This window comes from Ochotona curzoniae, unplaced genomic scaffold, assembly GCF_017591425.1.
Source record: "Ochotona curzoniae isolate NIBS_2020 unplaced genomic scaffold, NIBS_Ocur_1.0 scaffold_2453, whole genome shotgun sequence".
NCBI classification, from domain to species: domain Eukaryota; kingdom Metazoa; phylum Chordata; class Mammalia; order Lagomorpha; family Ochotonidae; genus Ochotona; species Ochotona curzoniae.
In genome coordinates this window covers 10,546,093-10,561,927 of record NW_024467094.1, presented here as the reverse complement: position 1 = coordinate 10,561,927, position 15,835 = coordinate 10,546,093, and the positions used below count along the sequence as shown (strand labels likewise).

General features: G+C 46.9%; 1 protein-coding gene across 1 annotated transcript; it reads right to left on the bottom strand.

Moving 5' to 3' along the window:
- Positions 1-3,702: 3,702 nt before the first annotated feature.
- Positions 3,703-4,641, bottom strand: LOC121169997 (olfactory receptor 1A1). Its single transcript, XM_041000857.1, has one exon. It carries the CDS (start codon positions 4,639-4,641, stop codon positions 3,703-3,705), a length of 939 nt encoding a protein of 312 aa, XP_040856791.1.
- Between the last annotated feature and the right edge of the window lie 11,194 nt (positions 4,642-15,835).

The window sequence follows — 15,835 nt, the reverse complement described above, 5'->3', positions numbered from 1 at the left end:
GGCGCACTGAGCTCTCAGGCGGGTGTCTTGTTGCGGCTTTAGATTTTATTTACTGATTTATTTGTGGGTCTGAGTGGGAGGCCAGAGATAGACAAGAGAGAGAGTAAAAACAAGGAGAGTTCACTTCCCAGATGTGGGTTACAACCCTCAGGGGTGACTGAAGCCAGGAGCCAGGAACTCAATTACAGCTGCCACCTGGGGCAGGAGCCCAATGCCAGGAGCCCTCACTGCTGGGACGCTGGAGCCAGCCAGGCGTTCTGCTGTGGGGCGCCGGTGCCCCTCTTGGTTTTCTGAGCCCACCCTGTGACAAGGTCCAGTTTCCTCCCCTCCCTTTGTCTCAGGTGCCCGGCTAACAGAGCTGGGCAGAGCAGCTGACTTCAGGAAGGTTTCAAACCCAGCTGTCCTCTGCTGCTTTTCCCAGGCACAAGAGCTGGGATACAAAGTGGAGCAGCCGGGAGTCAAGCTGGTGCCCACATGGGATGCTGGCATCACAGGCAGTAACTTTACTCACTACACCACATGCCAGCATGTTTAAAAGTAGTTATTTGAGAGGCAGAGAGAAAGAGAGTTCTCATTCACTGTTCACTCCCCAAATGCTCACAATGGCCAAGGATGACCCAGGAGCTAAGAATTTAACCCAAGCAGCAGGACCCAAGGACGTGCTGAGCTTCTGCCTGCCAACGACCAGGGTGCACGTGAACAGGAGGCTCAACTGGGGAGTGGAGCTGGAACTGAATCCCAGGCACTCAGATCCGGGAGGCAGGTGTCCCAGCCAGCATGTTCGTCACCACATCCAAGTCCGCCCCTCGCTGCTCCCCCAACACACACACAAGATGCAGGGCGCGTAAGGAGTCACGCACGGAAGCCAGGGTTCTCCCTTGTGTCCCTGCTCCTGTCCCTACTGGGGACTTCTGCAGTTCTTTCACAGCAGTCTGCACTCAACAGGTGGCTGAGTGCATAGATTCCTTGCTTCTAACTCTACATTCTGCAACCTTTGGGTTTGGTAAGCAAGCTGATGAAAAATGTGCCAATGGGTACAGCACAGTAAGGTTCCAGGCTAGGGAGGATGCGGTTTTGACCTCTTTCTCCAATCACCCGGATCTGGATACCAGACACTGCTCATGGCCACGGGACACTCAGAATATTCACAGCTGTTCAGGACCTGCAGCAGCCTGCGGCCGGGGAAGGGGAATGAAAGCATCTGGTCTTGTGGCTGAGACGCTGGAGGGGAAGCCTGCATCCCATACCGCAGCGCCTGAGTTTGGCTCCTAACTCCGCCTCCTGCTAATGCAGAGCTTGGGGAAGGCATGGACGGTGATGGCTCAAGTAACTGGGCTGCCGCTACTCACCTGCAAGGCTGGGTTGTGATCTTGGCTGCTGATCTCAGCCGCTGTGAACATGTTGGGCGTGGACCAGCAGATGGGAACTCACTCCCTGGATCATAAGTATTTAAGTACCAGCCCCCCCCAAAAAGACTTATTTATTTTTATTGGGAAGGCAGATTTATAGAGAGAAGAAGAGACAGAAATATCTTCCATCTGCTGGGTCATTCCTCACGTGGCTGCAATGGTTGGAGCTGAGCTGACCTGAAGCCAGGGGGCAGGAGCTTCTTCTGGGTCTCCCAAGTGGGTGCAGGGTCCCAAGGTTTTGACCTGTCCTCAACTGCTTTCCCAGGCCACAGCAGGGAGCTGGATGGGAAGTGGGGCAGCTGGGACATGAACCATCTAGGATGTCAGTGCTGTGGACAATGGCTTTATCCATTACTCCACAGTGTGTGAACCGGTGCCTCTGTGGGAGCTGAGGGGACTGAACGCCTGGGTTCTGGAGCTGACTCAGGTTGAATTACAGCATCACCACAGATTCTAACTGTGCAACTGAGGACAGAACTTAGAGTTCTCAAGGTCTGAGGCTCCCCGTCTGGAAAAGGGGGTGACAATACTAGCTAATACATAATAGAGGTTAGAGTTACGAAGTGCTGGACCCTCAGGTCAGCAGTGTCTGTGTAAACACCTGAGTCCCAGGCATGGGAGAAGTGGAGCACTCAGGAACAGGAGCCCGTTTCCTATCCCCTTGGACAGGAACCGGCTGCGATTGACGCAGCAGGTGCGGGCCTGCCAAGGTTTGCTTGAACCATCGGCGTGCCCTAGGCTCCTTGGGAATTTTGTGAGCAGCTGACCTCAGAGGTCACACAGCACTCCTGTCCCATTCTTCAGATAGAAAGAAGACACGCTTTTAGAGGAAGAATCATTTTTTGTTTCTGTGTAGGTTGTAGTGAATGGCACATCATCAACCACGTCCCATGACTTCCTGGGAAACCACAGGTAGGAAATGGGAAGTGACAGCTGTGATTTATGGTAGAGTTGACCATTGCTCTCTATGCTTCAGGACTATTCTAAAAATTAAAAGAAATAATAATCATATACATGATGTGGTAAGTACTCAACCCAGGTATTTTTGAACTGTAGTGACTTAGATCGAACCTACGTGACCTTTCTGAATTTCCTTTGTAGGGCTTTGCACTTTTTCCTTGTGGTGAGCATTGTTTCGCGTTTTTCAAAACCAATCGTCGAGTGTCCATTTCAATGCTGCAGTAATACACGGTGCCAGGGGCCTTGACTGGGGACATGCATGACGGGAGAGACACGGAGCTGAGCCTCCCCCTCTATGAACCCCCTTCTCCCCGAGACGCCTCTTCCTCAGACTAGAATCAGGCTGTGAATCCCCTGGGTGGTCCCTTCTAGTCTAGAACTGTCCTTGTTGATTCCAGTAGGATTGTGTCCTGCCAGCTTTACCACAGACCTTCATATCTTCGTTCACCTACTGAAGACTTCACAGAAGAATTCAAAAGTTGCCCAATGCTCTCTGCTGTCTTTAGACACTCTCTCCTGCTCCTTACTGCGCACCACCTGTGTGTCTCTATTATTCTCTAGCTTACCCTGTCATCCAGTCCTTGATGCAAGACGAGCTTCCACCTGTCAAGCTGGCCTTCGGGAGCATCTGTTGAGCTGTGTTTCTGTCTCCAGCAATCATAATTGCATAGACACTCACAGGCTAGGCCCTAACCTAAAAATTAGGTCTGTACCTGTAACCTACATCGAACCACATGATATCCTTGGTTTAACTACTCTGATCTATCAACTCTTGAATTGACACTCGTCCTAAATTCTGTGATCATCTTCCATTGGATATTTTAAAAAATCTAAATTTACCAGGGTGGTAGAGGGGGAGAGAGAGCTCTCCCATCTTATGGATGAGCCACCACCATTACCCCTCCAGGTTTACACTGTCAGGAAATGAAAGTTCGAAGGCAGAAGAGAGAATCAGCCCAGGCATTCTGATATGGGATGTGGGTGTCTTCATCAACAGGCTTGGAACACACTATCTTATTTTATTGCAATTTAATGACATTTTTTTGGTGCCACATAATTAGATATATTCCCCAGAAGTGCGTTTTTTGGTTGTATTTGTTGCGAGTTTCAGTTAGTTGTTTTAGTCTAGTGATCATTTCAATACTCTTAGAAGTACTCTTAGAATACTCTTAGAATCAATACTCTTAGAATCATTTCAAACTCTTACAAGCTTTCTGAGAAAGTGAATTTGAGCCTGGCACGGTCAAAGGCAGCAGCGTCTGGCAGAAGGATGAGGTTGGAGCAGGAGTCCCAGGCGCCTCCTGAGGACAGTTGCAGGGTCACGTGTGTGATCTCACAGTGACTGGGCCGAGGTTCTCTTGCTGACGAGCTTTCCCAGAGCAGCCTTCATGTCCCGGTTCCTCAGACTGTAGATGAAAGGATTTAACATTGGGGTCACTGCCATGTACATCACAGTGATCACTGCGTGCTTCAGGCTGTAAGTGGTCAGGGGGCGGAAATACATGCCCATGACTGTCCCGTAGTACAGAGAGACGACTGTGAGGTGGGAGCCGCAGGTCGAGAGAGCTTTCAGGATACCCTTCGTGGAAGGAACCCATAAGACTGTGGAAAAGACTCGAATGTAGGAGACAATGATGCAGAGCAATGGTGCTGAAAAAACACAAACCCCTAGATACATCATCTTGACGTTAAAGCTAATGTCAGAGCAGGAAAGCTTCAGCAAAGGGGTGATGTCACAGTAGAAGTTGGCCACTTCCCTGTTGCCGCAGAAGGACAGATGTGCTGTGAGCAGAGTGTGAGGGAGAGCATTGGTGTTTCCAACCACCCAAGACCCAGCAATGAGCAGCACACAAGAGCACGGGCTCATAATTGTTGTATAATGAAGTGGGCGGCTGATGGCTACAGCCCTGTCATAGGCCATCACAGCCAAGATGTAGCTGTCGGTGTTACCCAGGGCGATCATGAAATACATCTGTGTTAGGCATCCTGTAAAGGAGATGGCTTTGCTCCCCAGGAGATGATTGGCCAACATCTTAGGGATGGTTACAGAGGAGAAAAAGATGTCAACAAGGGAGAGGTTGGCAAGCAGAAAGTACATGGGGTTGTGCAGGCGCGTGTCAGAGCGAATGGCCAGGATGATGAGTGTGTTTCCAATCAATGTGATGGGGTAAATGAGGAGGAAGAGGATGAAGAAGATGTCTTCTTGTTCCTGCTGACCAGTGATTCCCAGGAGGATGAAATCCAGGGTAGAGGACTGGTTTTCTCTACTCATGGCTCCTTAAGCATGAAAGCAGAATTGATCGTTATTGCTCTTGTCTTCCACACCCACCACCTTTTAACTCAAGTGATCAGCCAGCGATCGGCCAGATCTCCCTCTGAGCATATCAAATGCAGAGGTCTTCAAGGTTGCGAGGCAACAAGACTGTGGTTCACCCAGGCACGGACTTGTCTAAGAAGAGAGCCATCTGTGAGTCAGAGGTGGCCACGCTCCCCAATCAGCACACACACAACCTTCATGTAGGATTTAACAGTTAACAAATGGCTAAACCCCACTTTCCATGGTCTAGATGTTAGTGAGGCCTCTTGACGATATCATAACTACATGTCAAATATACTTTTTCATCCATTGATTCATTCACGAGTTAGACAAAGTCTCCAGTCTTAGATGGAGAAGGCAGGATCACACACATGCTGAGGAAAGGAGAGCATGTTGGAGTCTTTGACAACGTAGTTGCACCTAAAGGTTCTGTGAGTAGAAGTTCCAGCCAAGAGATCTGCAGGAGTTGTATTGGCTGCAGTGTCCTCTAGCTAACAAACTTCCACGGTCATATTGGGTGTGGGGTCACAAGATAGCAAGCCTGTGACCCTGGTTGTTTACATGCAGGCATAATTCTAACAAAACAAGTTCAAACTGGTTTCAAAATTCAGATGTTTTTTAGTAGCAAGAATTAAACAATGTTAAATAATGCTAATGGAAAGTCTTCATGCTGTAAAAATACTCTCTTCAAAAGTGTTTCTGAAGTCAATGTAATCTCCATAGAAATATTAGGGTTTTCTTTGAAACATGGAATTAGCAAATTGTGAAAGAACTCATTTAGGATAATGAAGGGGTAAGAAGAATTAGAACTGGTTGAGGAAGGAAAAAGAAGCACAAGTAATTGTACCATCACGTATCAGGTATTTACAGCGAACTCAGACACTGGAGTGCTGGTTTGCAGTGACCACAGACCAACCCTCCCAGCAACATTCCTGGATGCCTTGTCTGTCACTGCCTTCACTCCCCTCTTCAGGGTGGGCCAGATCAAGCAGAGAGTTCACCCACACAGGAAACTAGAATTCTTGTTGCTCCTCTCCGTTTGGGACTCTCAACACTCGACATCTCCCTCTGTCTGTTTCCATAGTGTCTGTCAGTGGGCTGGCGCTTGGACATTATGCAGGAATTCTGTCCAGGAGACAGGCTGCTACCTGCTTCTCACTAAGAAATTCAACAATGAGGAAGAACCTCCTCATCCTCTTGCAGTCCTTGGCTTCCTGACCTTCTCCTCTAGTTTGCTCTGCTTTCCTCCAGATGTGGTAGAAGATTGGTGTGGATGCATTATGCTGGCCTCATCGCTCCCTTCTGCCTTCTCTGTCACCCTCCTCAGCTGCTGTCTTGTCTCACTTGACCCTCTACCTGGACACCAGCTCTTTCCCATGAACTGACAAGCATTCAATAACTGATCAGTCACTCTACACACTTTCCTCCAGTGTGTAGCTTTCCCAGCAACACTGTCTCTCATCTCTGTTCTTCTCGGCACCAGTCTTACTGAAAAAGATATCTGTCTACTGTACCAAAAATGATTTCATAATGTGCAAATGTGATTATGCCTATTATTTTTAAATGATGCATTTCCAAAGAATATAGAGCAGAGATTGATGCAGTTATCTCATGCAATGTGGGAGTGGATGGTTACTGCACTACGCCAATGTGCCTGCATGGACATGCTCACAGCACATGTCACACACCCTAGAGGACTTCAGGAGGTAGAGCTGAGGACTGAGCTAGCCTGATCAGAATTACTCCCTCTGGTCCTGTGCGCATGCACACAGCTCCAGGCAAAGCATGCACAGAGGGGAGGTTTTCTCTCTCTCTCTCTCTCTCTCTCTCTTTCTCTCTCTCGATCCCTCTGTCTGTATTTGTTCATCAGATCCTGAGATGTTAGATTCTGCAGGCTGATCAATGCAAACATCCTCATTCTCTCAACATCCCTCTCTGTGACTCTCAGCAGTTCCTGGCACCTGCTAAGTACCAGCCTAGTACTTCTACTTACCCGGAGGTCCAGGGTGAGGATGCTGTTGCTGTTGCTAAGTGTTCTTCAGGGTGTGCAGTGCTGCCTGTGGAACCAGCTCAGTGCTGCCGAGAGAGGTCTGTGTCCTGTGGTCTTCATGCCTGTGCCACAGCTGTGATGTGTGTAGCCAGCCTGTGTAGCCGTGCTCACGTTCACCAGGGCACAGCTGTGCTGGAGAGAGGGTTCCTGATCCTTTGCTGCTGAGGTGGAGAAGGCAGGGCTGGAATGTGTTGGAAAGAGGAATGCCGAGTTTAGGAGCCTCAGAGCAGAAGCTCTCCAGTAAAACCTGTGGAGGGCAGGAGCCAAGGACGAGGCGTCCAGCGTGCTTGCTCTTGAAGATGCGAGTGAGTGTTGGCCGGCTGCACGCAGGGAGCAGACCTCAGGTTATGCGCTGTGCTGAGACAGCGCACTGTCAGGGCTGCGTGTGTCCAAAGGCAGAGGAAACGTTGGGGCTCGTGTCTCCTCAGCAGTGCCCTGTGAGAGCCGGCAGCTTTGGGGAGATCTCTCTCCCAGAGGGAAGGATGGGCGAGAAGCTTGTGGGGAGTCTCCAGGGCCTTTGCTCGGGGCCAGCCTGATCCATTCTCTCAGTTGGGACATGGCTCCTTCTTTCCTCCCTGCTGCTTGGCACCAATTCAGAGCCAACCCTGGGGACCTAGCAGGACGTGGGTACACCCAAGTGCCAGGAGCTTCTTGCAGGCTGAGCTCCAGCGTGGTTGATGTGACATGTGTGTTGGACCTGAGGAGGGCTTGGACACATGCTCCATGCTTAAAAGTATATAGCAAGTACTGTGACATTCCTTTAATTTATCAATCAGATAGGAAGTCTCGAATAAATTGCTTTGGATTCTTAGTGATCCTAGGCCATCACATTTGTGTAACCTGCTTTATGTGTGTGTTGCTTTTATATTTTTTCCCGGTGTTATTGAGTATTTTTAAATTCTATATTTGGGTCTGGTGCAGTAGCCTTGGCTAAAGTCTTCACCTTGTATGCAATGGGATCACATATGGGATCCCTTCCAGCTGCCCCTTGTGGTTTAGGAAAGCCATTGAGGACATCCCAAAGCCTTGGGACCCTGCAGCCATGTGGGAGACCTGGAAGAATCTCCTGGTTCCTGATGCAAATCAGCTCATCTCTGTCCTTTGTGGCCACTTGGGGAATGAATCTGCCAATGGAAAGTCTTCCTCTCTGTCTTTCTTTCTCTCTGTACATCTGCCTTTTCAATAAAAATAAATAAGTCAACAAATTTGATATGGTAAAGTCTCATTATTTCTTTACATAAGCATACATATACATGTATCATTGTAAGCATATGATACTCATTTCCTGTCCTTATTCACTATATCACTATATCTTTCTATAAGAACCTTTTTCTCATCCCCAAAAAATCAATATGTTGAAACAACACTTAGCAGAATTTCTAACTAAATTCCATTCATTTTATATACGTGGTATAATTCAGCAAAGGCAATATTTATAATTACATACCAAGTACTAAGCTGTTCCCGTTTTTTAATGCCCTCTCCTTGTATATGATCTTCAAGATGTTAGAGACAACATGTGCTGTTTGTTTTTCTGAGTCTGGCTTACTTCCTCAGTTCATGCATTTTGTCATGTATGTCAGAATTTGACTTTTTTTAAAGACCTTTATTGGGTTAAGTCTACTGTGTTTATACAAATTTTTAAAAGTTCTCTAAAATTGTGAAATGATGTGGTGTTTTATCTGATGCTTTCTTTGCAGCTACTCATTTCCTTCTGCCTGAATATCTTTTAGAAACAAAAGGACCTATGTGATATACTCTCTGAATGAGGGAACGGCAGCCTTGTCTGAAATAATTAGATGAAAAACCTCGACCCAGTTAAGGACGGGTGCAAAAACATTCCCAGAGTCCTTTCTTCACGTTCTGAAGATGTGACGAATAAAAAGCAGAGTACAGAGAAATTTAGATGGAAATGAAGTTGACCCAGAAACAATAGACAAATCAAGAAGAAACGAAGAATTATGAATCAAGCTGATAACTTAGGTGACATTGACATTTCAGAAAATAAATTACTATTATGACAGAATTCAAAATCCTTCTGCATTGAAGCTTGAAAAATCCCAGCAAGTTAAAACTACGGAGAAATGTTGGCATGAGCTTGGAGCTCTGGTTCCAAAATATTAGTAATTTCACAGAAAGAAACCAGTCTAAGGGAACAAATGGTTACACCTAAAGAAATAATAATATTGAGAATAAACAAATGGATCATACATTGAAAGCGCCACACCGTACCCTGGTGGTTATTAATGAAAACATCTGGTTGCTGGGGGATGTAGGGAGGAACGTTGTGATATCAAGCTAGTTCTTCATTTGCAACACTATTACCACAAATGGACTTAAGTTCTGGTCCCAGCTCGACTTGTACATGAGCTCCCGCCAATGGCCTGAGCCAGTCCCTGCACCAACATTTAAGACCCAGAAGAAGCTCCTGGTTCCTAGCTATGGATCAGGTCAGCTCTGGCCATTATGTATCGGGGTCTCCCGTCCCGCGGAAGAAATCACCCGACACTCGAGAGAGAGTCTCCAAGGCGCTTTATTCCGATCTTCCATTAAAAACCGTTATGTCCGTTACACTGAAGCCCCTCCCCCCCGCCAAGTCCCCCGCTTATCTGTCAAACCTGTCCAATCAGCACCAAGTCACACCAATCAGGGCAAAGGGCCAATCACTGGGCAGGAAATTGTCAGTGCCCCCAACAATTATGACCATTTGGGGAGTGAACTAGTAGATGGCTGATTGCTCTGTCTTCCCTGCTTTTTCTAATTCTGATTTTCAAGCAAAAGAAATAAAAGAGAATACTTGTGAATGTCTCTAGTTGATAGTTTCGAGTATTAGTGAGTGATTGGGATAATATCAAGTTTTGGGACTCTGCACCCGTGTGTAACCTGGAAGGAGCTCCTGCCTCCTGGCTTATAATTGGTTCAGTTCTGGCTGTTGCAGCCACTTGGGGAGGGAATCAGAGGATATAAGATCTCTCTTTCTGTCTCTTCTCTCTGTAAATCTGCTTTTCCAATAAGGATAAATAAAATTTAATAAGAATAAAACTGTACAACTTCACATGCCATACTTAACTAGATTACTCTTTAATATATATTTGCAAAATTAGATGAAAATACTGATGATATTTCAAAGCACTTATTCTTGATGGAAATTTAAATATTATGAATATTCTGTAATTTACCATGTACAATTTCACAACGAGAGGAATGGAAAGCAACACAGGAGAAGCACTGCAAATTAATTTTATTGACTTCTTTGAGTGCTGGAGAGAATGCACCCTGGTACTGGTTCACTCCCCCAAGTGCCAGGACTAGGGTGGGCACTGTGAGGTGGGCCAGGAATGCCCCAGGAGTTAGCTTTGTCTGTCACAGTTCTTCCTATTACATCACTTCCTAGCTACACTAGCTCGGACTACTTGGAAAGCATGATGTACACGGGTGGGGGGTAATGAACGTCTCTCGACCATGATTATTGTAATGTTGGCCAAATACTGCTTTTTTTTTTTTCCTGATTCCATCTCACCTTCAACATGTTTTAGCTGAACTGCTAATTCCTTTACTCGTCCATTCCCATCAATGCAGCACCTAGTCTGACTTTGTTCCTTTAGCTGTGTCCAGTGCTCCCAGTGTCCCCAACAGCCTCCCAGCCCCATGTTCTGTCTTTGGCACATTTTCTTCAGTCTCTTGTTTTGCGCTCAGTCCTTTCCCCAGTTCCCAACCAGGCTTAGAGTGATCACCTCATTAAGACACTGAGGGGAAAAAAATCCAAGTGGAACTGAGTGTGATGAGGATTTTACAGATGTTCTTTCCTTCACATATGAAATCCACATAATAAAATAAGATTAGCAGAGTCCTTTGGTGGTTTACATTAAAGAGGGTCATTTCAAGCCTCATGGATCAAAAGAAGATTTGCTTTTTTTGGGGGGGGGGTTGGGGAGCTCTCTAACTAACTCAGCCCGAGACACAGGGAGCTCCTGATTTTCCTTGGAGGGAATCCAACCCTGCTGGATGATGTCCTTTCCAAGAAGCTCCTCCTGAGAGTGGATGGAGCATGGTGCAATTACTGAGCCCCAGCTTCCCACAGGATGCCTGCTCCCCAGGAGATCAATACACAGCCTGAGTCCTCTCGTATATCTGGGGTCGCGGGACTTGGGCATTTGGCCAGGTGTCCTGATGTCAGCGGACAGCAGTCCTCCATCCACTGTGCTGCTGCAGGGGCAGGGGCTGGGAGAGCCCGTTGACTGTAGGTGGGGTGGTGGGCCACACCTGTTGTCCTACTCGGCTCCAGCAAGGGCAACCTTTGAGGTTCTGGGCAGGTTTTCATCAAGTGGCACGGAAGACCAAAGAAGAGGCAACAGGTGATGGTGACTGTGGCAGATAGATGCAGTAAGGTGAGCCTTATGGTGGGTGGGATTCTCGCCAGCCCTGAGGGACCCCTGCTCGCGACAGGAGGCACAGACCACACACAGTCAAGGTGCAGGATGAGGAGCACATGCTAAGGTGAGTCAGCACTGCTCTCTGGTTCTGAAGGGCCTGAATCAGGCAGAGAATAAACTTTTAGTGAAGTCGTGCTACTTGCACTGCTTGGGAGGAAAAAGCTGCAAGTTTCAAAGTCCTTCTAGGGCAAGCCTTTGGCTCAGAGGATAAGGCGTCTCTAAAATGCCTGCAGCCCATAGAGTGCTGGCTTTGCCTCTGACCCCAACATCCTGCTCATGCCCATCCGGGACGCAGCACATCCTTGTCCCTCAGATCCCCATGGGAGACAGGGATGAAGCTCCTGACTCCTGGCTTCCGTTGAGCCCAGCCCTGGCTGTTGCCGATATTTGTGGGTTTGGGGTGAACTAACAGATGGAGGATTTTTTTGTCTCTTTCTTCTCCTCTCTGCCATTCAAACAAATAAACAGACAAGTAAATGAATTTTAAAAGATTTCACAAGTAGTTGCAACTGAAAGACAAGATTCTCAAGGATGTCTAGTGAATCTCCATTTTCAGAGACGAGCAGAGAAAGAACAGGTGATGCAGAGAGTACGTGGGGCATCCTGGCCGGCTGGGGTGGACAGAGAAGGAAGGCATCGCACACCAGCATGGCTGGAGGGATGCAGTCTGGTACCCTCTGCTGGAGGTCTACCTGGTGGCAGAGCTCATCAGCTGCTCTCCCCCATGGAGGAGGTCCCAGGTGAAATGCCGGGTGACTGTGGATTTCATCTTCTCGCCTTGAAAGGGACAACTCAGAAACACGGGTACTCCCAGGAAGGGATCATGGCATTGAATGAGAACTGCCTTCTCTCCTCACAGTTCCTTCCTCTGGTGCGGGTGCTTTCCTGTTGGCATCACAGGGGTCAGCAGGAATGGACGAAGCCTACTGACCACATGCCCTGGGTCAGAGCATGCCTGTGGTCGGCCCTTGGCACCTCGCTGGGGACCCTCCAGGGCTCTTCCCCACCCACCCGGCTCAACCCAATTGTGAAGTCAGGAAAGCTGCTTTCTACTTCATTCGCTCCCATGGGTCTCTGTTTTCTGGTGATAAAATGGAGATATCAGATGCCGCATCCTGTGATGTTCCTACCAGCAGTTCCTCAAGCCTGGGCTGTTTATGGAGCCTCTCTTTTTCTTTTTTTAAAGATTTATTTATTTTAATTAGAAAGGCAGATTCACCTAGAGGAGAAGAGACAGAGGGAAAGATCTCCCATCTGTTGATTCACTCCCCAATGGCCAGAGAGAATCCTAAACAAAGCCAGGAGCCAGGACCCTCTTCTAGACCTCCCATGTGAATGCAGGGTTCCAAGGCTTTGGGCTGTCCTCAACTGCTTTCCCAGGCCACAAGCAGGGAACTGGATGGGAAGTGGAGCAGCCGGGACACAAACTGGTGCTCATATGGGATCCCAGCACATACAAGGTGAGGATTTAACCACTGAACCGAAGCACCAGACCCCATGGTGCTTCCCTTTAGTTTGGTGCCTTGAGGAGTCACAGTGGTGGCAGTACGCACAGGGTGCTGACTGACCAATGCCTTACTTGACTCGGGAGCTGGCTCTGATGTGTTGACATCAGAGATGAGTAGAGATCAGAAGGGACGGGGTGGATTGCGGTGGACAGAGGGAAGGGAGAGATCTCCCAGATGTGAAGTGTAGCTGTCAGGTTGGAGGGAAGGCTTGCTTAGGAATTGAAATAGATCACTAGATCCTGCTGCCAGAACATAGTGGACCAAGCTTCCTCATGCTAAAATACCTTATAACTGTGGCATTGCAACTCTGAATATTCAGCCTATATTTCTTAAAAAAAAAAAAAAAAACCCTTTTGGGCCCAGTGTGGTAGACTAGTGTCTAAAGTCCTCACCTTGAATGTGCTAGGATCCTATATGGGCGCTGGTTCTAATCCTGGCAGCCCCACTTGCCATCCAGCTCCCTGCTTGTGGCCTGGGAAAGCAGTTGAGGATGGTTCAAAGCTTTGGGACCCTGCACCTGCATGGGAGACACAAAAGAGGATCTAGGCTCCTGGTATCGGATTGGCTCAGCTCCTACTATTGTGGTCACTTGGGGGTGAATCAACGGACAGAAGATCTTCCCTTCTGTCTCTCCTCCTATCTGTATATCTGCCTTTCCAAAAAGAAAAAATCTTTAAAAAAAAACTTTTGCACATTATCCAAAGTATGTTTTTACATCAGCCCAATTAATAACTTCAGTATTATCTGTTACTGGCCCATTTTCAAATTTCTCCAGTTAATACCAAACACAGCATCTGGTTTGTCAAAGCAGGACTCGGCTACAGGACCTGGTATTGCATCTGGCCGCTGTGACTGCTGTTTAGTCAGTAGCAGCTCATTTTCCTTGAGTTTTGTATCCCTGGTGATCCCACACACAGCACTGCTGTGAGCTCCCGCCATGGACTCGACTGATCTTTTCCTCATAGTGAATTTCTTTCTTTCTCTCTTTCTTCCTTCCTCTTTTTCCTCCCTCTTCTTTCTTTCTTTCTTTCTTTCTTTCTTTCTTTCTTTCTTTCTTTCTTTCTTTCTTTCTTTCTTTCTTTCTTTCTTTCTTTCTTTCTTTCTTTCTTTCTTTCTTTCTTTCTTTCTTTCTTCCTTCCTTCCTTCCTTCCTTCCTTCCTTCCTTCCTTCCTTCCTTCCTTCCTTCCTTTTTTCTCTCTCTTTGAAAGAAAGATTTATTTTAGTTATTTGAAAAGTGACAGTGACAGGGAGAGAGGGAGACACACATACAGAAACCATCCATCTTCTGGTTCACTCCCCAAATGACCACAAAAGCCAGGGCTATGCCAGGCCAAAACCCGAAACTCCATCCAAATCCCCCACATGGGCGGCAGTGTCTCAAGCACTAGGTCCATCTTCTGCTGCTTTCCCAAGTTCAGTAACAGGGAGCTGCACTGGAGATTCATCATGTAGAACTCACAGGTGCTCTGTTGCAGGATGCTGGAATTATAAGCATCTGCTTAACTCACTGTCCTCCGTAGTGAATTCTTGAGATCCTGCATTTCAGTAACTGAATTCTGTTGCTAGCAGTTTGATTACATTTAAGTGAATCGTTTCTGGTTAAGATGCATCATATTATATTGTGTGACGTGACAGCCAGGTGCAGGGATTTGCTACTGGATTTGGAAAATGTTAACCCTTTCCCGCTGTGACCGGGAGTGATCTGTATGGTGTTAATCTGGTAAGTCCCCAAGTAAGGTGTTGAGTAACAATGGAACTAACGGATATTTTATTTTCTCCTAAAAGATTTATTTTATTTTCGGGACTGGTCATTTGGGAAATGCATTCGTGACTGGAGGAACTCTCTTCCTTCCTCCTCCATCCTTCTGTTTATATTATTCTGCTTTTTGAATGATTATTTAATATTTATTTGCTTCCATTAACTTCAAAGGCAGAGTGACAGAGAGCAAGAGATACAAAAAGAGAGATCTTCCAACCTCTGGATCACTCCTCAAATGATTGCAATGGCCACAGCTGGATCAAGCCCAAGCCAGGAGTCTGAAATTCTATCAGGGTCTCCCAGACAGGTGGCAGGGACCTAAGTGTTTTGGCCGTAATGTGAGGCCTCCAATGATTAACAGGAAGCAGGTTCAGAAGTGCAGTAGCCAGAACTGGGATATGGGAGACATGAGCAGCCGTTTAACCTGCTACTCCCCCATGCCTGTTTCCTCATTCCAACTCTAACTGGCCCTTATTAATTGTAATACGTGTGGGGTACACTGGTGAGGACTCTAAGTGTGTATGATGTGTGAGGATCCAGTGAGGTAACTGGCCTTTCCATCTCCTTGAATATTTCCGTTTCCTGGGGAACTTCAAAGTTCGATCTCCTCTTTATCAGTTTGTTACACAATATGTGAGTTAAATTGCTGCCAACTACAGTCAGCCTGCTGCACAGAAGTGTAGAGCAGCATTCCTGTTCTCACTGTATTTCGATCCTGTGTCTGACCAGGCTGGCCTTCGCTTCCCAGCTTCTCACATTCTGAGATCACAATTTCTTCTTTGCTGTTTCACCCAGAGGAGAAGTCTGTCGACAGTGGATCTTGATGAATTTGTGTGTTGGATTGCTTGAATATTGGTTTGTAGAAGACTGGATGATAGTAACTTGTATCTTCTGAAAACTGACTTTTGAGCACAAAATGGATCAGAACATATCTTGCCTGGGATCTGAATGCGATTTGAGTAGGTGGGGAAATCTGAATAAAAATTTTGTTAGACTATAATAGATGCAGTTTTGTCAATCCCTTTGGACTTGACACTCTCTGAAGCTAAGGCTCACACGGTATTGCTTGCCTGGCACTGTATCAGGTGCAGAATTGGTCTCTAATTTCTGCAGAAGGAATAAATTAAAGATTTTTGATTTCCTAGTGAGTACTGCTGAAGAAACAGTGAGTTCAGCTAATGATATCTCGGATGGAAAGGAATGTTGAGATCTCTGGCAAGAAATAATACATTTGCATCCTCTTAAATTGCATCTCCCATCCTTCTTAGCCTGATGTGTTCAGTGGGCTTCCATAGAAATTTACTACATCATGACAGGTGGTCAAAACAGACCCAAAGAGAAGCACTGACCCAGAGTTTCATACTGCTCACCTTAGATTTTCTGCTGTGACCCCAGGCCC